The sequence below is a fragment of the Haliotis rufescens genome, unplaced genomic scaffold (assembly GCF_023055435.1).
Source record: "Haliotis rufescens isolate VD_foot unplaced genomic scaffold, xgHalRufe1.0.p SCAF_6, whole genome shotgun sequence".
NCBI lineage: Eukaryota > Metazoa > Mollusca > Gastropoda > Lepetellida > Haliotidae > Haliotis > Haliotis rufescens.
This window is the reverse complement of record NW_025964334.1, coordinates 27,543,403-27,567,317: the sequence shown is the minus strand read 5'-3', so window position 1 is coordinate 27,567,317 and position 23,915 is coordinate 27,543,403. Positions and strand designations below refer to the sequence as shown.

The window sequence follows — 23,915 nt, the reverse complement described above, 5'->3', positions numbered from 1 at the left end:
ATGGACAGGCAGTTTTACTTCTGTTAAGTAGTATGGATGACTTGTTATGTTACATCTTAACGTATATCAAGCGACTATGCTTGTCGTAAGAGGCGACTAATGGAATCGGGTGGTCAGGCTTTGGTTGATGCATGGCATCGATCCAAATTGCGTGGATCGATGCTCATGATATTAATCACTGGAGTGTCTGGTCCAGACTCGAATATTTACAGAACGCCGTCATATAGCTGGAATAATGCTGAGTGCGGCGTTTAACGACAAACCAATCAATCATCAATATATGAACTCAAACCAGTAATTGTAACAAGTAAATCACAATCCACAACAGTTACTGACACTGGATAAAAACAGTACATAGAAAAAGACCAAGTAACTCAACTCATCATGATCACAATTACTATTCTTTGAAAGAAATACAAAAAAGAAACTGACCAAAAAACGTAAAACAAGAGACGAGGAATCTCCGTATTGATTGGTCCCGGTATTGAAATGTTCTCCAACTACGTGATAATATTTTGAGTATGTGCATCTGTGGTTGTGACAAAAAGACCTTATCTAGTATGACTTTTTTGCCATGTGGAGCCCTTAGTATTTTCATTTACATTATTATAACCAAATGCCAAGTGTATAAAGAATGTGATCTATTATTTGAGTATGTGCATCTTCCAATGTTGTTGGCAGTTTTGATACTATTTCCACATGTTTACATTTGTGCCAGAAATTGCTTCCAATTCCTTCGATCTACTTTTTAAATAAAGACCCCGGTTTGAAATAGGTCTTCAGCAACCCATGCTTGCCGTAAGAGGGGACGAACAGGATTGGGTAGTCAGGCTCGCCGATTTGGTCGATGCATAACATCATATTCCATCATATTCCAATTGCGTAGTTCGATGCTCTTGGTGTCAATCACTGGATTATCTGGTCCAGACTCACGCCGTCATATGGCTTGAATACTGCTGAGTGCGGCGTAAACAAGGAACTTTTTTTCAATAGACCTACCCTATGCAAATGTATCAAATGTATTGCCCAATACTTAAAATAGATAATATTTTTGTCCACAACAGCGTTGTGTTATTTGTGGTTAATATAATTATGCTCCTTCATGCCTTTCAGTAACATCATAATTATGCGTTTGTGAGGCATCACATATGGCGGGGAACTTTGATGCTCTGCATCAATGTTTTCTTGTTCAAAACGGCCTATCGAAGTAAGATGTCGATCGAACTTGTGTGACTTGACGATAACACTTGTGATACAATGTATACGTTTTTAAAATAGCGACGTCATCATAGTGCGGCACTGAGCGGTATGCAGGCTGACTGACGTAAAGGCACCATGAGGGTAATGTTGTATTTGCTTGAAAATGTAAATAGGCAACTTCTTCCATACCACCAGTGTACATAACTGTCGCGGTCGCTATTCTGATTGATTGATCTTTGAAAGTTTTATAGATTTTCGGGCAACGAGGTCAATTTACACCTTGTCCATAATGAAGCTTTACAAAATCCCTAAAAATGTTATAAAGTAGAGATGACATATATTATCCCTCCTTTCAACCCTCACTTTGAAGTCGAATAAAATTCAAACTGCACCACGCACACTAAGATTCTATACACTTCACAGTTTTGAATACTGTGGAAAATTCCCTGTTCGGTCATATCACCCACTGGCATTTTAGGCCAAGCAAAAATACTGAAAATTACCTATAAAAATCAGGTACATAGTAAACGTCGCCATTTTTTTACACAGTACTAAATCACCACTCACGGCGTTATTTACAGCATGTCTTGAAATTTAAATTTCGGATATTTACTCGGAAAAATGAATTTCGAAAATAGCATATTAGTGATCACGGGTATCTGTCTTATATTAAATCCCCAATGATAATTCTATATTGTAATATTAGAGACGGAGCCCAGATGTACGTTTTCGCGACTTGACCAAAGGCGGCTGGTCATAAACGCCGGTCTCGGGACCGAGAGTTGGTCGCTGCGACCTTGACCGTGGCGCGAAAACGACTTTCACCTTGACCGGAGCGCGAAATTCAAAACAACATGGCGGAAGGAGGAATCGGCAGCACTGGGTTGGCTGCGTTGATAGACGCTATCGATGAGCCAAACCAGTTTTTGTTTGATTATTTATTAAGGCCTCAATCTCGAAGAAGATCGTCTTTATTATCAAGTGGCTGTCTTCTTGAAATGCAGCCAGACGACCATCCTCATCATGAGGAGTATGCTGAAGTGATTGTCCCTCGATACTCGACTGATGATTTCCAATCTCACTTCAGGTTGCACAGGACAAGCTTCGAACAGCTGTCAGGAATAACACCAAACAGATCCGAGTATTGTCACTACCTTCTCTGGAGGTAATACGCCTGTGTCCCTGGAAAAGTCCACTATGATCACGCTGTGGTACCTGGCAAATCAAGATTCAATGAGGACCATCAGTGTTAAATTTGGAGTAGCCAAGAGCAGTGTCCACTCGGTCGTACACACGGTGAATACCGTTATTGAAAAGATGGCAAAGAAATACATAAAATGGCCTGATACACATAGGATGGCTACAATTGCATCAGAATTTCAAGACCGTGCAGGATTTCCAGGTAAGTAGACAAGTGGATATCCGGATATTTTTCATAGATAATTGTATTCATTTGTATGATTATTTAAATTGCTAAACTATCATCTGTTGATCATGTTGAAACATGTCACGTATATTTTTGTCGGGTCTTAGACTAGTATATAATATATCATTGTATAAGTTGTAACAATAAACATGATGAATACACTTTGAATTTGTGTCCTTATATAGGCCTACTTGAAAACCTTTATGTCCCCTTTGACTGTTAGTCTCCCTCCGCTGCATGCTAACCTGCACTGTAACATAGCAGCATGGCGAATGGCATCTGTACAAGTCCATATAAGTCATTAGCCAGGCAACCTCAGTACAGGAGGACCTGGGGGGTCAGGTTAGAAGGAAGTGAGGCAAAGTAGTCTGTTGTAGCCTATAAGTGCACATTGTAGAGCAGACATATTTTTCATGCTATCAGGGGTCATTGGAGCCATCGATGGTTGCCACATTCCCATTAAAGCTCCATCAAGTCACCAGGAGGATTACAACAACAGGAAAATGACCCATACAGTCATCTTACAGGCTGTCTGTGACAGCCATGGAGTGTTTACAGACTGTTTTGCAGGTGAGCAAAATTGTTCATGCACATGGATACATTTTGTTTAGGACTAGGTACTGATGGGCCCACTATATATTCTATTTTATTTACTATGTGTTTCACAGTTTGGCAAATATACCATCATACCTTCTACAATTATCCCAGAATGCTTCAAGATTCAGCATGACCCAGTGTTTTGTATCTGTAGCAATAATTATGCTCATATCTATCTATCTATCTATCATCTATCTATCTATCTATCTATCTCCAAAGTAATGTCTTAGAAATAAAGACAAATAAACTGTTTTGTATTCAATCACAATTGTATTTCAACCTAAGTTACAATGAACAAATAACAAAATTATGTTAACAATCTATGACCATGTGTCTGTTTGTTTCAGGAGTACCTGGATCAGCCCATGATGCGCGTGTTTTCAGCCATTCTAACCTGTCTCAATCTATTCAAAGTAATGTGGCTCAGCACTTTCCTGGTGAAAAGTATCATTTGGTAGGGGATTCTGCATATGCCCTAAAGAAATGGCTGATGGTTCCATACAAGGACCATGGTAATTTGAAGATGGTTCATTTGAAATATAACAGGAAACAGTCTCAAACAAGAATTGTAATTTGAAATTGCTTTTGGTCATTTGAAAAACAGGTTTTGTAGGTTAAAGTATATTGATTCCAAAATTGAAAACATTCCCTGCACAATCATGTCTGCATGTGTCCTACACAACTTCTGCAAGTACCATGATGATGATGTTCCAGACAGTGTAGAGTCTGATGACAGCTACCATGTAGCTACTCCTCAACCCACTGGCAATACCAGCAGTACTGCTGGCTCACTGAAGCGTGATGCAATTGCCAATTCCTTATAATCATAACCACTCTCATCAGGTGTAACAGTCAACAAAGTGGTTAATTGGCATTTCATATGCCATTTCAGCTGTAGTCCATATCAGAATACAGATCTGGTTACTAACACATACATGGCTTAAAACAGCCTGATAGAAATGGGAGTCATGATGACTCACCACATATTTCAGGGGGAACATTTTCTAAACTCGGGAGTATATTTCAAAAAAAATTACTCTCAACAGTGAATAACTTCCAAACTTTATCAAAACTATGAACTTATGAAACCTATGACACATTACTGATAACCATGGAAATAACAATTTAAACATACATGTAGTCTGTTCTTATATTATATTCAAACTATAGTGTATGATACAAAAGTATTTTGTACAAATGGTCAATAGTCAGTTTAACAACATGAATTGAATTGACAGGTTGGATTGAGCATGATACTTCATGCTTAATTGACAGGTTAAGTACAGCATGACACAGCATGCTAACTTGACAGGTTAAGTACAGCATGACACAGCATGCTAACTTGACAGGTTAAGTACAGCATGACACAGCATGCTAAATTGACAGATTGAGTATAGCATGATACTTCATGCTAAATTGACAGGTTGAGTACAGCATGACACAGCATGCTAAATTGAGAACAGCCTTAAATTAAGCTATAAACTGACCAGTTGCTTACCATAATTACATGCACAATGTAAACCATGTTCAATAAAGACCAAAAATTATATAACTGGCATGTTATTTTGAATATGTTTGTATCGGATATCCCTGTCAAAATATTGGGTTCATTGGTTAAAGTTACAATCAAAACATTTCTGAAAGATAATGAACAGGCATATTATTAGCAGCAAAATGTCTGACATATTTAATACCAGCCTTACATGTCATTCACAACAGTCACGAATAGTTCAGCTGTGTAAAGCATTGTGAACAAAGTGTTCTGTGAAAACTTCCCATGTTTTCTGTAATAAACATGTGAATATTTTCTTTGTTGTTATAAGTAATTCACATATTGGGGTATCCTGAAGAAAACGACATGTGATGCAATCAGCATGATCAGGTAACCATGGTCATTAACATCAAGGTTATTTAACAGTGCAAATAATTGGAGGATGAGAGCACATTTAACATCCAAGAATGTTGACATATCATGTTTTATGTTTTATTTTTCAAGGCATCAATAAGTGCATACATGGCTTTCATGCGATCCTGATGCTGACCTACCAAAAGTGTTTTCAGCTCATCAAATCGAACCTGTTCTTTCTGTTCCCTTTCCATTTCTAGTTGGAGATCCTCCTTTCTATACTGATGAAGCAGCTCTGTAACAACTGTCAGCTTCCTCTTCTTTGCTTTAGCTTTTCCTGTTGATGGTGCTTCTTGGCAGTCAGCATCCTTGACCTGATTATCATTTGTGACAGCTTTTCTCAAAGGTGATGAGCTGTTTGATGTGATGTCAAAGTTCATCTGTTCAGATGTGTCAGCAGGTACAGATGTGTCACTAAGTGCCACAGGACTTACAGTGTGTTTCTGTCCAATGATGGAATACAATTCATCGAAAAAATCTGGCTTCTTCTTCTTTCCTGCTCCTGTCTTGTTTTGATGGAAAATATACTATAGTCTTTAAACGATCTCTCCAAGTTTCTCCATTTTTGGGCACATCGTTCCCAAGCCTTTTCAGCCCTGTCTGAAATCAAGAATCCTTTCTCCTCCATCTGTTGCGCTATTAATTCAAAAACATATTTTGACTTGGTTTTCTTATCTCCAATCAACTTTCTAATTTCAGAACTACCATATATGTCAATCAAAGTATAAGTAGCTTCTTTGTCCTTCTGTGTTACGAATCTAGGGTTCGACCAAACTGGTTGCACTTGTGCTTCACCCGCTTGATAATCTGTAACATAAAAGATAATAATTAGTCAATAAACCAACGCAATATATCTTCAAGGCCAAAGCTACTATAAATCATACTGATAACTGAAATTTGATGGTTTAAAACGCTATGGTACATATGGCTTTATCGATTAAACAATCTTCTTACTATGCACACAGATTTATGTTGACTTCCTGCTGTTCTAAAAGGAGACACTAAACTCCTTGGTCAATAAATGAGTTCTAGACATTATAATTTTCGAATGAAGGGCCTTAATTTATTACAGGGGAAGTGGGACCGTTCAAATTGGTCTTAGGGCTATCATATTTTATCCCTAATAAATGAGCAGCCCCTTAATATTGTAGAAATTTCAAATTTCAAAAAATAGAACTATCATTTTCTTATGCCCCCACTCCCTCATTGTTGTGATAAATTCTGGCAATCTCCCCTGTTTCAATGTCATTTTTTCATGAACCTGCCCCTGTATCTCAATTTTATAATGTACAGGTATTTGCTTATTTTACCTGTGGGGGTTGTCTGTTTGTTGACAGCATCAAAGCAGCTTTGTGTCCGAGCTGGAATAATTGAACCCAATTTAGCACTAACTGAATAAAATTTATGAAATTATTATTAAACATTATATATTAAAGCAAAATACATCACATGGCATATACAAGTGTGTGAGTATGAAAAGACACCAGGCATTGCAAATGCTGATGAGTGAAAACTGCAAATATGAGAGTGTGAGTGTGTGCCTGTTGTTAGGCCACAATGACACACAATCTGACAAGTCAGTGAGTCAGATCTCAACTGTAGTCGGTTCTCATGACAAATATGAACCACTGGAGACGTATTCTGACCTTGAAACCCCTAACCGTCAAAGGTATCAAATAGTGAAAATATTCAATTTATTTTACAGCAGAATTGATGAAGCATGGAAAGTAAATTTCTCAGGATTCTAATTTTAAAAGAATACAATACCAACAGGTTTTGTAATACATACACTGTGTAGGTAGTGAGGCCACTGCGAGCTCCATGAACCGAACCTTTTCTTGGGTACACAGATGTTTTGGGGCAGCAGAAGCGAGTGAAGTTAGATCGGCATCAGGAATATCTCTGCTGTACGCGCTCTGTGACACAGAATCAAATTCTGCCCTTGGACCAAGTGCAACGCCTTGATTTCTTGCCAGGTCACCAAACACTGAGATCATGTTCATGTCAGTCATGAGTTGCAGAGATTCTGTCACATCTGTAATCAGACAAAAGAGTCAAAGAATGAATTATTATATATTTCACATTTTGAATATTCTTTGTTAGGCTGAACAAAATATGTCTTGCTTCTCAGGCACTGCCCACATCATCATAAAGTTCATTGCATGTTTCGTCTTCGTTTCCATTTTCAATTTTTGTTGTGCACTGTGTTAAGTATCAGGATGTTTATAAAAAAAAAATTAATATGGAAATAAAAACAAAACGTGCTGCAGACTTTATGATGATGCGGGTGTTGCATGAGAACCAAGACTATTATTTAGTTTAACTTTATGATGTTTCAGATATATTGTCAGAGTCAAAGTACTAATAATTTTCCTTATCATTATGATTTGGTTTTAAATATGTTTCATTTTTTAACATTATTGTTTCTAAACACCATGAAAAGGTCTGAGTTACATTAATGACATGCAAATACTGATGATGCTATTGGTTCTGTCTGTTCATGAGGCTTTCCTTTTTATTAATTGTGCAGTTTGTGCTGTATAAAGATCATAATTGATGATGAAAAGTGTGATTAGTTTGAATTTATTTCCCCAGAATGGCTGTCTAGATGAGAAGTTTTGCAGAATTTGTAGATGTTACAAATTACAGAAATGGTTTTTAAAATTTTTTTATGGGTGCAGAATAATTTGACATTTGTGAATGTGTTTTTGTAGATATTCCTCCAGTTGGACCATTTTAGCTTTAAGGTCAATTATTTGTGGGTGATGAAAGCTGTAAGCTGCATGATGTTGGTTTTGTTTACTTAATCTATTGTGTAGGTTGGAGAGAGCGGACTAACTAACTTAAATGTTATTTTGGAAGTGTTCTCGTCTTATCATATTATAATAGTTTCTTGGCTATCTTTCAAAAGAATCTGTATGTAAGTGATAAGCGTACTTCCAAAAGGTACTGTTTTGATGATATTTTAAACAATACAGTTTCATAAATTAAAACATACTTAAGATTCTTTCTCCTGTTGAACTTGTCGCAAAACTGCTCTTCACTCTCTCCATAATAAAGGATGAAGAACTGCATCTGGAAAAGAAGATATAAGGTATTGTAACAATTATGATAATTTTACCGTTTTATGCTTTATTTTTCAGTTTGATTTAATTGGGGGGGAGGGGGGGTGGGTGGGTGGGGGGGGGGGGGGGTATTCAAATAAACCAGGACCTATAAGCCTGGTAGATAATTTTATATTTTGGAGTACCTGGAGCATCAGTACATCATAGGCTAAATTGACATGTTTGCAAACTGTTTGGAATACAGTTAGATTCAAGGCAGATATTTCACATTTGTGTTTTCTATAGTTTTTACGTGTGCAGTGTTGATCTGGTAAAAAATACCATTGTCATTTTAGATCTATATTGTTTCACATTTTATATATTAGGTTCCATTTTCCAATTATAGATCGACAGGACGTGTCTCTCGCTTTGTTTACAGAGAACACATCCAACATTTGCTTTGTGTGTGGTGAACCTCATGTAACAAGTAGTGAATTAATAACATTAGATTTAGGCCTAATGATAATGATATTCAGCCTGTGCGAGCCCGGCTATTTCCATTTATTGTTTTTGCGAGCGGTCCGTACTGGCATTAGTGACAGCATTCAACGTGCCGTTTGTGGACACCCACCTCATGATTTATACATAGATCTACATACAAAGTGTCTATATGTAACCTCACTTTGTTTTCTTAAATAAAATTAACCCATATAATTCACACACTCATGCGTGCGAGATATAAATAGAGGGCCTACAGATGGCAGACGACTGTCCCGCCCCCAGCCCCGCCCCCAGACGACAACAAATATGATGCATTTCAACTTGTCCACCTTCCTAATTCTAGATAAAGTTAATATCCTGCTACACTCACCTTATCTGCACCTCTGTACGACATCAGGAGGTACCAATAACTTGTATTTTTGCGTAGTTATCCTATGTTTACATTGGTTGTACAGTCCATTCAAGATATTGCATATGCTTTTCATCCGTTTCATGTTTGACAAGTCTACACATTTTCATAAACAAATGTCAAAGAATGGTTAACTTTCATTGAGAAAGTATGCAAATACGTAAAAATCTACTTGATATGTGCTAGACACGTCAGTATTTCATTGTATCCTAAACCCAGCGAAAAATACAAAGAAATTGCTTTCTCCATTCCGCAGCTCATGAATGAGGTTTGAATAGAACACACTATATATCAGTACTAAGTCCTACGTAGGAGATAGTAAGTCCTACGTAGGAGATAGTAAGTCCTACGCAGGAGATACTAAGTCCTACGCAGGAGATACTAAGTCCTACGTAGGAGATACTAAGTCCTACGTAGGAGATACTAAGTCCTACGTAGGAGATACTAAGTCCTACGCAGGAGATACTAAGTCCTACGTAGGAGATACTAAGTCCTACGCAGGAGATACTAAGTCCTACGTAGGAGATACTAAGTCCTACGTAGGAGATACTTAGACAAAAAATAAATTCACCGTGACCCTACTACGCTTCCGTACTATCCTGCTGTATCTAAGTATCCTGATTTTCATTCAATAGTACTTCAAGACACCTGTAGAATAAAGTATATTTTGTAGATATTAATATCATATAGCAAATATGAATTTTATATGAAAATATGAATATGAAAGTTTTTCATCAAATCTTCTGATGGTTAAATAAATGCAAATTGAACCCCACAGTCATTCCATGCAGATAAATGGATTTATTTATGTTATTTGTTTTTGCATATAACAGATTATACTTAGATATGTTACAGTCAGTGTCTATAATCAGTCCCAATATGTATTTGGACTGAAAATTTCAGTCAATATGCAAATTGACTGATTCACACAGGTAAGGTATATTTTTTCTTATATTTTCATTCATTTATTATTGCATGAAAAATAGGACCGGATTTAAGACAGACTGGCTGAAATGAATAAGACTGCATAATTTAATCTCTTCAATTTAATTTGGATCTATTTTGATCTTATCAAGATCAAAGTAACTTATGTAAGAAATTAAAAATGCTTTCACAATAAATTGATTGATTCTCCAAACCTGAAAGAATACCAGAGTCCCTTTTTATGTTACTTATCTTTATTAGCATAATATTCAGTTCAGAAACAGATGACAGCTAAAAAGTCATGCAGTGTAATCAAATACTAGTACACATGCACAAATGTGCCAAGATATTAAATAAAATAATAAGAGTCATTGTGCAATGCAGATATCTTTTGGTGTGAAGAGAAAAAAGAAAAACATTAAAAATTTGTTTATGTTGGAATTTGAAACATCAGTTTAGAACAACGAAACATAAAAAGCAAGGCCTAATGAAGTTAAGAATCAGATTTATCTGTGTGACAATCATATGATTATTGTCAATGCAAACTGGATGTAGACACTGCATTGTTAATACAATCAACATTATAGAGATTGGCAATTAGTATGAATATATTGTTTTATTTTATAAAAATTGTAGTTGGTACAAATACTCTTGAATATGTATTTTAACTAATATATAGGGTCCTCTGTGTCTGAATTTTTTTTCTACTTTGTAAAATTAAAAAAAGGACAAAATAATATATATCTTTCATTGATCATATTGAAATATAATCATGGTAGTATTTGGCAAAAAACAGCTACCATTCATATACATAAAATCCTTGTATACAACATGCACCCGTAAATATCAAAACAGATTTTAGTGATTTCCATTTCTTTAATTTTGAACATTGTATCATGATATCGAGTTGATGACGTAATTTTACAGTGCCTGTTACTCTTACAATTTCTTGAGAACATTTCTCATTGCTCTCTGTCTCTGACAAATACTTACATGTGTTGCTGTCAATATTCAATGTCAATGTCAACATTGAGGCTACGGGCAACGTTGCATGAGACCTTCACATTTCGCGTACCGTATCGCCTCACCGTTGTACATACTGAAATGCATGCATATGATGTGGCCTGCTCGGCGATGCTACAACATAGATATAGGAACGTATATACAAAATCTACTTAATTTTCATATTCAAATATCAAGGGCAACACTTTCATTACCGATTGCAAAACGTCAACAAAGCGACCTGGAGTGAACGATCAGCTGATCTCACCGCATCGCTTCGAACGCCTATCTAGGCCTAGTGGATAACTATACATTGTAGCACGGGTTGCAAGCGGTACCTTTGATCCTACCCGTGCTGTATATTATGGTAGTAAGAGCACGGTTTGTTAAAGATTATTACCATTGGCTGATGCCAAGATCAGCAAGCCCCGCCTACTGGCTTGAGAAATTTCAAACTTACGACAATGTTTCTTCAGTGTTGTACAGTGTTCAAGAGTAATAACGTAAATAAACCAAAAAACAATAGAAATGTTTATAACTTTATTAAAAGATTACAATGTAACTGTCAAACATAAAAGCAACTGGACACAGAACGCATTTTGCTAAATTCGGAAAATTAATAGTTGAAATTTCTAATGTGCCTTTGAAAATTCCAAAGGTTACTTATAGAATAACCCACGAGGTACGAGTGATTACGGAAAATATGTCACGAGTGAAATTAATGTTTTAAGTTCCGAGCTTTAGCGAGGAACTTAAAAGATTAATTTCACGAGTGACATATTTTCCGTAATCACTCGTACCTCGTGGGTTATTCTATTTATTACCCATAGTCATATTAAAGACATGTTTCAAGAAAAAAACAATGAACTGTCGCCGATCAAGAAACAGCTGTTTTGTATCAATCCGCGTGTGAAAAAACACTGTCCACTCACTCCAGCCGCATTACTCAATCAACAACGTCTTGCTACGCGTAAAAATATAGTTCTGTTAACAAAACTTGAAAGATCACATTATTGCAGTTATATTTCTGTCTGAGTTATACAGCGTACACTATCTACCATTGATAAAAGAAGACAATTTCCAAAAAAGGTTCAACAGGCTTTTTAATCAAGGCTTGTTTTGACAAGACCTCTCATTGACAAGACAATAGCCGTCGTGCATCACCATGGACATGAATTTTTACATTGAGAAGAGGAAACACGGAAAACCTGTCAATTTTTTCATGTGTCATTCGGTAAAAATGCAAAAACCTGTATCAACAACATAGAAGGAATGTACGGAAGTCATGTTTGATTGAGAAAAGTTACGACAAGTAGGTAAACTTTGAAAAATACGATTGCTGTCAGTGTCGGAAAGAATGACCCGACTTGACCCAGATATGAGACAGCCGAAACCAGGAATGACAAGAGAACCGGCGTTACAGTTTAATCCGGACAACAAGTTTAATGAACATCGTTTGTGATTTGAGACAAGTGTGACTGATGGGAAACATGTGCATGTGGGATTTTAGGAGGACTTGTCTGAGTCAAACGCGCTTGTGGAGTGGACACAGTCAGATAACGGGAGTTTGTTGATATTTTGATGTGATTCATAATATGGTCGAATACCTGTTGATAGACTAACACGGTATCTGGAGACTTGGTGACAAGCTGTCCGCATTCACGGAGTTCATTTAGTTCAATGTCGGACACAGGATCACCTCGCTGGGGTAAGTTTTCTTTTCCTTGTATTTTTAATTATTTTTGTTTTGATTTCAAAACCTATTTGAGTTCAGCAAAGTGCATCGATTTCGCAACCAGATGTTGGTAATCTTGTCGCTAAGGTAGCACTCGGTGCTACCCTTGATCTCCTTCAAAGTACGCATTTCGAATTCTGAACCGTCTGATGTGCATGCCGAAATGATAAATTTGCAAAGAATAATGTTTAGTTGCACCTTTCCTGTGTCATTAACCTCATAGTCTTATGGTGCCCGGACGTCAGTCAGCCTACATACCGCTCAGCGCCGTACTGTGCTGACGTCGCGGTTACAAAAACGTATAGTATACATTGTATAAAAAAGTGTCGCGTTCTTATTTCTTCACACAATGTTACAAACTTAAATTCTACGAAATGGCGTATGTTTATAATGTCTTTCGGAAAGTCTAACTGTTGTTGCAAAAGGAATTTGTTTTTATTCTTATGCCATCATTGAAAGTATGAGTAGTCTTATTTTTCGTGTTTTTCTTACCAGTAGCCTATAAATTTGAACTAAGTTCATGTCAACTTGTCAAATTTAGTCTTTTTCATTGTGTTTTCCTTTTCATTGGCAGTTATCGATGTCATCATCGTTCACAAAGGCAAACCTGTCTATACAAAGTCCGGTTTTGGGGATTCGTGTGGTCGAAAGATTCGCCAAACAGCAAGTCCTCTAACACAGACGCAAATCCGGACTTGGTGGTGTTGAGTTTTAGCGCACTAGAAACAGTTTCTGGCAACATCACAATCTGAAACTTGGAACTTCAATCTGGCCATATGCAGTTTTGACAACAAAGACATGAAATGTGTTCAGAGGTTGAATTATGCGAATAACTCTTCCTGTCAGATCTCCGTCTACTTTAACGAGGTCATTTAGTTTGACAGGTGTCAAATGGTCAGCCATGTTTGTTTACAAACAATGCAGACGTAGTTTTGTTTTTTGTAATTACGCTTATTGTAAACTAAAACTCGTGCGAAATAAATGCTTTATTCATTATACTGTGAAATCATGTGGTTGATATGAAACTATGTTCTAGTCTTATAAATCTCGATTAAGTGAGATTGTAGCACGGAAAACATGTGAATGAATGCTCTGGATTTGTGAATGAACTCAATGAGAGAAAAATAGTCCCGTCGACCAATGAAAATTGACATTTGTTTAACTGACCAATCAGCTTCGAGAATCACTAATTGCACACTGTGCAAATATCAAAAAGTTATTACACTGCATATTTGAGCCCATATGGGTAATAAACTTGATTTAACAATTAGATTAAACTTTAAAAACGTTTCGAAGGCAGAAAGCATGTGACGTCATATTTAACGTCATATTATACGTCACTAAATTTTACACAAACTCGCGCAATTTTGGAATGACCGTCGCAACCCGTGCTACAAGTCACTTACAACACACCAAGACGAGTTGTTTGGGCAGTAAGAGCACGGTTTGGCATGGCATTTGATTGACAGACAAAAGGACCGAGGGGCGGAGCATCAAAGTTCCACGCCATATGTGATGCCTCACAAACGCATAATTATGATGTTACTGAAAGGCATGATGGAGCATAATTATATTAACCACAAATAACACAACGCTGTTGTGGAAAAAAATATTATTTATTTTGAGTATTGGGCAATACAGTTGATACATTTGCATAGGATAGGTCTATTTAAAAATAGTTTCTTGTTTAACGCCGCACTCAGCATTATTCCAGCCATATGACGGAGGTCTGTAAATAATCCAGTCTGGACCAGATCATCCAGTGATTGACACCAAGAACATCGAACTACGCAATTGGAATATGATGTTTTGCATCGACCAAATCGGCGAGCCTGACTACCCAATCCTGTTCGTCGCCTCTTACGGCAAGCATAGGTTGCTGAAGACCTATTCTTACCTGGGTCTTTATTTAAAAAGTAGATCGAAGGAAATGGAAGCAATTTCTGGCACAAATGTAAACATGTGGAAATAGTATCAAAACTGCCAACAACATTGGCAGATGCACATACTCAAAAAATAGATCACATTCTTTTTACACTTACCATTTGGTTATAATAATGTAAATGAAAATACTAAGGGCTCCATATGGCAAAAAAAGTCATACTAGATAAAGTCTTTTTGTCACAACCACAGATGCACATACTCAAAATATTATCACGTAGTTGGAGAACATTTCAATACCGGGACTAATCAATAACGGAGATTCCTCGTCTCTTGTTTTACGTTTTTTGGTCAGTTTTGTTGTTGTATTTCTTTCTTTCAAAGAATAGTAATTGTGATCATGATGAGTTGAGTTACTTGGTTTTTTTCTATATACTGTTGTGGAATGTGGTTTACTTGTAACAATGACTGGTTTGAGTTTATATGATGATGATTGATTGGTTTGTCGTTTAACGCCGCACTCAGCAATATCCCAGCTATATGACGTCGGTCTGTAAATAATCGAGTCTGGACCAGACAATCCAGTGCCTAATATCATGAGCATCGATCCACGCAATGGGCGATCTTTTTGTTCCTCATAGCCTTCGGTGTTAACTTTGTGGCTGTAGAGAGCTGTGCCTTCATCAAACAGATTATCGAGGTCAGTGGAACACGGTACAGACGCAAATAGATTTGAGCTATGGGACACAAAATATATGAATGACCAGAGCTACGGCTGTACATTGAATTCCATTAAACGGTTGAAAATACTACAGCCTTGATGCAAATTCGCTGACACACTACTCCGATTTTGCTTTGATCATGACTTTGCTACCAAACGTTTCACATGTGGTTATGTGCGGTGCACTGATTAAAAAACACACACGGGGGATTGGGTTAATTCAAAATACGGAATATAACTATTCCAAATATTTCCAGTGAACATGAGCATCCAAACAATCAAAAGTGTGGTGTGTAGAATATGGAATTCAGCCATATTACATTTAAATTGAGATGTCGTCGTTGTTCATGAATAAGCATATTCAGAACATAATTTTTATTATGCTGTTATTTACGATCTCCGGAGCACAGTTCTTCTTTTGTATACACCGTGAAAATCAGAAAATTAGTCCTTGAGGAAAAAAGGACATCGGATTACACATGAATGGTTTAATAATGTCACCTAATGACCAGAAACGGTCAGATACATCAATTAACTACATAAAGACGATTTTGAAGTATCTCTTACTGCTGGAAAAGAATAGCATCAACATTCGACGCACATGATTTGTATGTTTTGTTTCCGTAAATGCGTGGCTTGAAATTTCAAATAAACCAACATGTCGACATACATGCCACAAATTTAACGTTTTCCGTATACTTCCCCGCCTTAACCCCCTGGATGCCATTTGGACATATATGTCCCTACACAAAACGCAGTTGCTGTGCCAGAGGGACATATATGTCCTTCTGAAACATCATGTTAAAAGAATTGAAATAAAATATTTTTGGATTACCCCAAGCCCATAGCAATTGCAACAACGCAAAAAGCAGTAAATTTCCATCACATCTGTGTCATTTTCACAACTCTACTGTCAATAAATAACGCATATGGAGTTAGTCAAATTCCCCTTGTTTACACTTTCGTTCAAATGTGCCGCCATTGAAATATTTTTTCATTTCGAACAAATTGCACCGACTGATTGAAAATCCATATGCGAAGGAATGTTTGAAACCTTCATAAATATTTTGGTTAAAAGATTGAAAATGGTCAAATATCTACGTATCTATGTATTAATTAGCTAATGAAACCAACTAAATGCCCAGTTTATCGATGGTGAATGGAGTGTATATATTTTTTTTACAGTATTTGTTCAAGGCCTCGTTCATCACATTCATATCAAAGCGTATTCAAAAACATTCATACAGTTATACATACCTACTGACATCTTTTAAAAACAGTCTGTGTGAAAATGTGCCACTCCTCATATTCATACGTATACTTAGAAATTCCATTCATGCTTCCTAAACCTCAAATTCTGCAAAAACACAGAAAAGGTACCGCAACTTTTTAGCCGAAACTTAAAACAAAATGGCGACCGAAGTTGAAGGTCGCTTAGCGGTACTTTTCATGAGAGAAAACAAGTCGAAAGCATGTCTCCCAGAAGAAACGAAAACGCACATGGTAAACTTTGACACACCCTCTTGGGTCTGTGTTGTTCATGTTTTGTGACTGATTATATGTAAGTCACGTTTTCGTATGTTTAATGAGGCGACCCAATTTATTACAAGACGTTGAAAAGTAGGTTGGTAGCAACGGCATATAGGATCTTATGCAGTGTCGAATATATTTATAATTTATTGGTTATATAAGTATATAAACAAGAACTATATGATGTTGAATTATGAACGTGTAAATGTCAGTTAAAATTACTTGAATACCGGTCCCCGATGAATCTATATATTTATTATTAGTTCGTATGTCTAAATATAAATAGCTAGCTCTTTGACAGTAGAATTCATTACTAAATTATTAATAATCTTTCGTTTAATTTCAGTATGTAAATTTGTATTCATGCGGTTTGTTATTGTTAAATACCTTATTATTATTGCAAGACTAAGTTTTTTTATTTCACGAATACAAATGAAGCTGTTACGGTTATCGACAGTTGGTTTCAATCATCCACCATAACGGGGTTGGCAAGAGCGGCAAATTTCCGATTGTTCGTCTGGAACGAAATACCGTGACCCGCGACCTTTGACATGCAACGTCACAGAGGTTACAGGTGCCCGAGTAAAACAAAATAAAGTTTGATGTTGAAATCACCAACAGTGTTAAATATGACATCCAATGTAAATATTTATACATTATATGCTTTAATCTTTATCTTCGTGCTTTGTTTATCGAATCAGCGCGATGAACACAAATCAAATATAAAAAAAACGTTCGCCTCCCGCCGAGAGCATGAATATTCATAGGGATAAAAATAGCCCCATGTGACAGACGACAACATTGCGATCGAAGCTGTCCACCAAGAAGGAATAATGTCTGCGGTGGGAATTGGCGACGACGATGATTTGGGGGAGTCGGACTTCGAGTCGGACATATCAGTCGATTCTCTCGATTCCTACTCCGAGTCCGACTCCCAGGAAGAGATAAGCGGTAAGTAACATTAATTCATTTTCATTAATAATTGAGTAGGTGTACTGTCAGTGTAAAAGCAATGGCGGGAATAAGAATTTGTTATTTTTTTAGCAATTTTCGAAATTGTAGGCTAGATCTACTCGTGATAGTTGTGATGTTTAAAATGTTAAAAATATCTACCATACCATGATAGTCATAGTAGAAACAGCAAACTACCTTGTTTAGTATTTCATGAAATTGATTTGAAAGAAAGTCTCTCATGGTAGTGAAGTTTTAACATGTCTACATGTGCCCTACACATACTTTTGGTAAAGCTCAGTAATATTAATGGAAAAATGTCTTTGTTAAAAATTAAATTTATCTTGAAGGACACACTAGTTCACACTTTGGACATGAAGCCATATTTTTAAATGAGTATAGTGAGTCATTCCTAAAAAATCTAAAATGTCTAACTTATTTTGAAATTTAAAAAATAAATGAATATGTTTCATAATTTTAAATGTTAAATGTTATAAATATATCTAAATGATGTAGATTAACATTTACTATAACTTACTAAGGGGAAAGGGGAGTGGCATTGCACCAAGTGACTGTTGTCCTTGTGCCAATGGGTTGGGGGGTCAGCGCACTGAACAAATGTTCCCTCACCGGGCAGGTAGCCCGGAGACGTGGAAGCTATGGCCAATTTTTTTTTTAAAATTTAGCATCATTGTAAAGCTTTTGATTTTAGTTCTCACCCTTGAAATGTTTGCATCATGATTACACAATTGTTTCCCTGTGACTACTCAAGGAAGCCCTTCAGTTTTCATTAATACATTCATGTGGAGCACATATATCCTAATCTTATCTTTATGTTGTAGTAATGAAGAATAAGTCTTTCAACATGTTTAATCTGTACCCAACTAAAAAGGTCACAGGTTATACATATTAATTACAAGCAAAATATTAGCCTTGACGAAAATAAAGTTGCCACATGAATATTGATACTGTGTTGTTAAATATTCACTAGATCTACAGGGTCTGAAACATTTCCTTCAATAAACTAAATATATGTCTATAGGTCTATATGTATATATATATGTGATATATTTATATCTTTATTTAAATTTAAGATTGATAACAAACATAAAATAAATTGGAGAAATGACAAACTTCCATGAAGCAATTTGCAAAAAGTATGTATCCAAGGGAGATATTATAGGACATAAACAAATCACATTATCTCCCCTTGATCACCAAGAAAACATGAGTCAGCAGTTGCTTAGTTCCAATTATGATAAGAAACATCCATGAAAATTTGCAAATTCAGCGATAGAAACTAACATTTTAGTCCACTAGTCCATATATTATAATGATGAGTATAACAAAACCCTATAAAATTGGCAAATGTCTACTAGTGCTTATGATACCTTAACTATTAGACTGTTTTGCAAATATATAATCAGGACAATGACATGGAAATTAATACCAGCTCACTTATCTGTAGACAAATTTCCTAATCTTCCCATTGTTTTAACAGTACAATGGAATTTTACCCTGTCTTGTAAAGTATTTTAGTTCCAACCCTTCATTTTGATTTCGGTGTTAAGCATCACATAAAAAAATACTAAAGAGGCAAACAAATAAACAAAGCTAACCATGTCCTCACTATTGTGATTGCATTAATTTATCTGCAACCTCTTAATTCTTATGCTTTAATTTTCAACCATGTCATTATTCAAAATTATTTGAAAAGCTTTTAAATTTCATGATATTTGAATTTTGATAATACAGTTTTACTCTGTCCAGGATATGGTCTGTGAAGTGGAATGATTCATACATGCTTTTTCCATGCTCCTATGTTATTTGAATGCATTGACACACTACACATATCTATCTTTAAACAAGGAATCCTTTCCCTTAGCACTTTTATATGTGATTGAAAAGGACATTATTAATAAGCAGCATTATTTCAAATTTCAGATCACGAGGAAAATAACCAAGAAGAGGCAGGGGCCAAACCAATGGTCCGTGGCCCCTGGCCGCCCGTGCTGGACACAGACAGCTTTGACCTCGGCAACAGCATTGACTTTGCCGAGGAGTCCGGCCCTGTCAACCCTCCAGGTAACAAGAATTGATAAATACAAATATCATTAAGTGCATGAATTCATAATCAACATAGACAATGCCTGTCATCCAAAACTAAGTAAGGAATTGTTTCATATTTGGTGTCTCGTTTAGGTATAAATGTGGATATAAGTTGTATGATATTAAGATTATCATTACATGTACATGTATCAAATACAATGATATATGTCAGCATGATTTATAATAATTCATGTAATAAATTATGATATATGTTTCAGATTACCATGCCCCTCCTATATGCTATTTTGAACAGCAACTCAGAGGAGGGGATGGAGGTGTTGATTTGTTCGACCTTATCTTCTGAACAACTATTTCATAATGTTTGATTTTAATGTTTCATACTCATTTCATTTGCCTATCAGACATTCCTGAACACCCATGGTAGAACGATCTCCCGTCTGGACTTCCACATGTCCCTTCTCCACTCACTCGTCGGGAACACTCATGTGAAGAGGAGGACTGGCAGGCCCAGGACCCAGCCTCCTTCCCAACGACTGACCGGACGTCACTTCATAGAAGTGCTGCCTGAAGGGAAGAGGAAACAGTGTGTTCTCTGCAGAAAGAGACAGAGGACCTTCGATGGCTCCGCAGGAAAGGTCAGGACCTGGTGTCCTGACTGCCACATTGGTCTCTGTGCACGCTGTTTCCGTCAGTATCACACAGTTGATCACATTGAAGAGTGAAAGGCTGTGTGTACTGGCATATGATGGAACATGACTCATGTTCCATCATATCAACCCTTCAAGCAGTTTCCCCATCTGTGTGCTTCATTGTAAATAACTAGTGAGTGAGTAGGACTTACGCCGCACTTGCAATATTCAAGCGACATCACAGCGAGTTATTGTATCTATGTACTTATTGTAAATGTTTCATATGTGTGTATATATATTAAAGGATGTTTTTGTGAGAGAGTATGACCTAACGCCGTATTTGCAATATAACAGCAACATCATGGCGATTCATTGTAAATAGATCATTGTCTATTGTATATGATTATGTACTTATTGTAAATGAAGTGAGTTTGTCTTATGCCTCTTTTAGCAATATTCCTGCAAAAATATGGCAGTTTAATGTAGTTATGTTCATATTATGTTCTATATTTATTGTACATGTAATTATTGTGTGTTTGTAAGGATCTGTTGATAGTAGGACTTCCCACTGAATCTGCAATATTCCAGCAACATCGCAGCGAATCTTTGTAAATAGATTGTATATATTGTATATTGGTACTTACTGTAAATACTCAATGTGTATATATATATTTCAGGATATATCTGTGAGAGTATGACTCCATGCTGTATTTGCAATATAGCAAATTATTTGCAATATACACTGATATAGCAGCAACATCACAGCGATTCATTGTAAATAGATTAAATTATATTAATGATATATATTATATATATTTACTGTAAATAGAAAATGGATTTGTGTATATATAAAAGGACATGTTGGTGTGTGAGTATGATTCAATGCCACATTTACAATATTCCAGTTAATTCGTGGCGATTCATTGTATATGGATTATTGATCTTTTGTTCACAATTATGTACTTCATGTAAATAGAGTGAGTATGATTCATGCCGCTTTCAGCAGTATTCCAGCTAAGATGCGGCCCTTTTTTAAAACTTTATTGTACATAGTTTATATATTATTCACATGTAAATACTGTCAATAAATATGTATAGATTGAGAGATTTGTACATTTGTCTTATATATCTCATTTAAACAGTTACAAGATTTGTTACTGATGATACTTTTCAAAATATTAAATAAAGTACATTAAGGACAGTAAGTATAACAGTAAGGACCTTGGAATAAGAAATAATTTTCTAAAGTCTTTCCAATTACAGCCATATGAAAGTGTGGTTGTTCCTCTGGAATATTAACAAAATATTCAAAAATGTTCATGTATGCATATGTAAGCATACTTTTTAATTATTAATTGATATATGGAAATCGATTCTCCAATGTTATCATAACCAATGACTTACATACATCTACAGAACTAAAGAAACTTTTTACTTCTAGTCCTTATTATGATAAACCCTTAAAAATTGAAAATTTCTTCTTGTCCGTATTATACCTTAACTATTGGTCAGTTTGGCAAGGACTATTGGACAACTGCCACGTCTTTGCCGTAACGTATTCTGATAAAGTTCGCTCAACAGACATAATGTAATCCATAAATTTTAGCGGTAAATGCCACGAGCAAGCGCGGACGTGAGAGAAGACAGCAAGCCGTGAACGTATTTGTTCCGGCTTGCGCAAATCTGAAATGATGCCCGTTTTTTTCGAGCGGGTAACCTGTGCCTTTTGGTGTTTACAAATTCTTCATAGATTACCTTTTTTTCAAATTCGTCAAACATTACCAGGAATACATGGTTTGATTTGTATTAAATGTCCGTTGAAATATACTTCGGATAATGGTATTCATAACAGCTAGTCTACCACATCGCCACGGAAATCATTCGTCAAAAAGTTCCCGAAAGAAAGATTAATTATCGAGATCAATTTTGATTATACTTTGAACATTTCATGACAAAAATCACATATACATCCATCTGACTGTAATAAATGTTAGCTAATACAGTTCCTTTGGGTTTGTGATCAGTGGATCCATGTCTTTAATACTGCTTGATGGTCACTCAATGGCTGCTGATGTAAGCAGGGACGGAGATGGAAATCGGGAAAATATGACCAGATCGCAACGTTTGAATCTTTGATGAATCAATGCGTTTATCATCTCCAAATTACGACAGATTTCAGACCATCATTAGAACACTAAGCTTTGCTTACAGAATGATGTTCAAATGTACTTACTATCTCGGTTGCTGTCAAAGATGTTATAGTAAATCCAAAATCCCAAACACCGCTGAACACGGTCGACGACATTTTGAAATATTCAAAACTAAAGCTGTCGACAACACAAAAGGCATTTTCGTATGGTTTCTACTTCATGTGAATTTTTTTTATTGTTTTGTGTTTGTATAATCGTTATTAGTTAAAAATGAAAATAAAACAACGTTATTAAGGATTCATAAAGATACGAGACTAACTCGTTCAATCGTCTGTATGCAAATTTCGTCGACGTGCAAATGGACATGTCCGCCATCGCCTGGTAGGAGTATTTACAGTGAACTGAATGACATGAGCCGTGAGGAATACCTTTCGGTGCAAGAAAAGTAAAAATATGCCATGCATAAGGGCATGTTCTTTGCAGATTACATAGTATGATTTTCTTACTAAAAAATGAATAATGACCGAAAAGAAAAATAATTTATTGCAATGAAGAAAACACAACACCGCGTATAAGTTTTAGTTTGAAATGCGATTTCGTTCTCTTCTTTCTAAAAGTACGTAATTTTGAATTTCATAGCTAAGGTTACACGTTACAATTTATATCAGCATGTAGGTAATAAACCACAGATTTTAGGGATAAGATTTTATTCCTTACTCATAAATAGTTTTTTCATTAATATGCTTTTTCCGACATGATATGCAAACGATAACGTTACAATTTCACTAATTTACGGACAAAATGGCGTCACACATATTTGAACAAATTCGTAATCGACGATTTCGCGGACGATTTTCCACGGAGATGTTTCATTTTCAACACGGTAATCGGGAAACAAACGGGCTTTCGCATAATGTTTTTGGTTTTTATATTGGTGGAGATTTACAACCTGACAAGACGCTCAAAGTATCCAGTGCGCAATGTCAACAAAACAGCCGCCATGGACATTTTGTAAAAAATCGCATATTCAATACGTTTGCCGAGCTATAAACTACTGTTAATCACGTTAATGCTTTACAATATTTACATAGACAGTTAGGGAAATGGTTGTGCTGTTCTAGTGTGAAATTTGAAAATTGTGGGTTTTATCGTTGTTACGTTACGTCGTTTTTAGACGAAAGTGTGCAGTTTCCACAACGTCACTCGCAAATAAACTCGGCACAGCGATAGTACACAGGC

General features: G+C 36.1%; 1 protein-coding gene, 1 long non-coding RNA gene and 1 pseudogene across 3 annotated transcripts; 2 read left to right on the top strand and 1 right to left on the bottom strand.

Annotated features, from left to right (window-relative positions):
* Positions 1-2,250: 2,250 nt before the first annotated feature.
* LOC124135399 lies at positions 2,251-4,047 on the top strand (annotated as a pseudogene).
* On the bottom strand, positions 3,474-8,228 carry LOC124135379. Of its 2 annotated transcripts, XM_046500693.2 has the most exons (4): positions 8,128-8,228; positions 6,919-7,164; positions 6,440-6,490; positions 3,474-5,936 (listed from the first exon to the last, which is right to left on the bottom strand). In XM_046500693.2, exons 1-4 carry the CDS (start codon positions 8,180-8,182, stop codon positions 5,560-5,562), a joined length of 729 nt encoding a protein of 242 aa, XP_046356649.1. In that variant the 5' UTR covers positions 8,183-8,228; the 3' UTR covers positions 3,474-5,559. The 2 variants fall into 2 exon arrangements, with proteins under 2 accessions (XP_046356649.1, XP_048242613.1); XM_048386656.1 differs by lacking the exon at positions 6,440-6,490.
* Positions 8,229-11,674: 3,446 nt separating this feature from the next.
* On the top strand, positions 11,675-13,740 carry LOC124118596. The gene is made up of 2 exons (XR_006858509.2): positions 11,675-12,717; positions 13,319-13,740. It is a non-coding gene; the product is annotated as an uncharacterized LOC124118596 (long non-coding RNA).
* Positions 13,741-23,915: the final 10,175 nt, after the last annotated feature.

What these genes read in the sequence shown, in the direction of transcription:
- LOC124135379 (XM_046500693.2), bottom strand. Translation starts at nt 8,182, where the DNA reads ATGGAGAGAGTGAAGAGCAGTTTTGCGACAAGTTCAACAGGAGAAAGA. An exon ending in AACAGGAGAAAGAATCTTAA is followed by an intron (nt 7,165 to 8,127) that starts GTATGTTTTAAT and finishes GTCTGATTACAG; the next exon opens with ATGTGACAGAATCTCTGCAA. An exon ending in CAAACAGACAACCCCCACAG is followed by an intron (nt 5,937 to 6,439) that starts GTAAAATAAGCA and finishes TTTATGTTACAG; the next exon opens with ATTATCAAGCGGGTGAAGCA.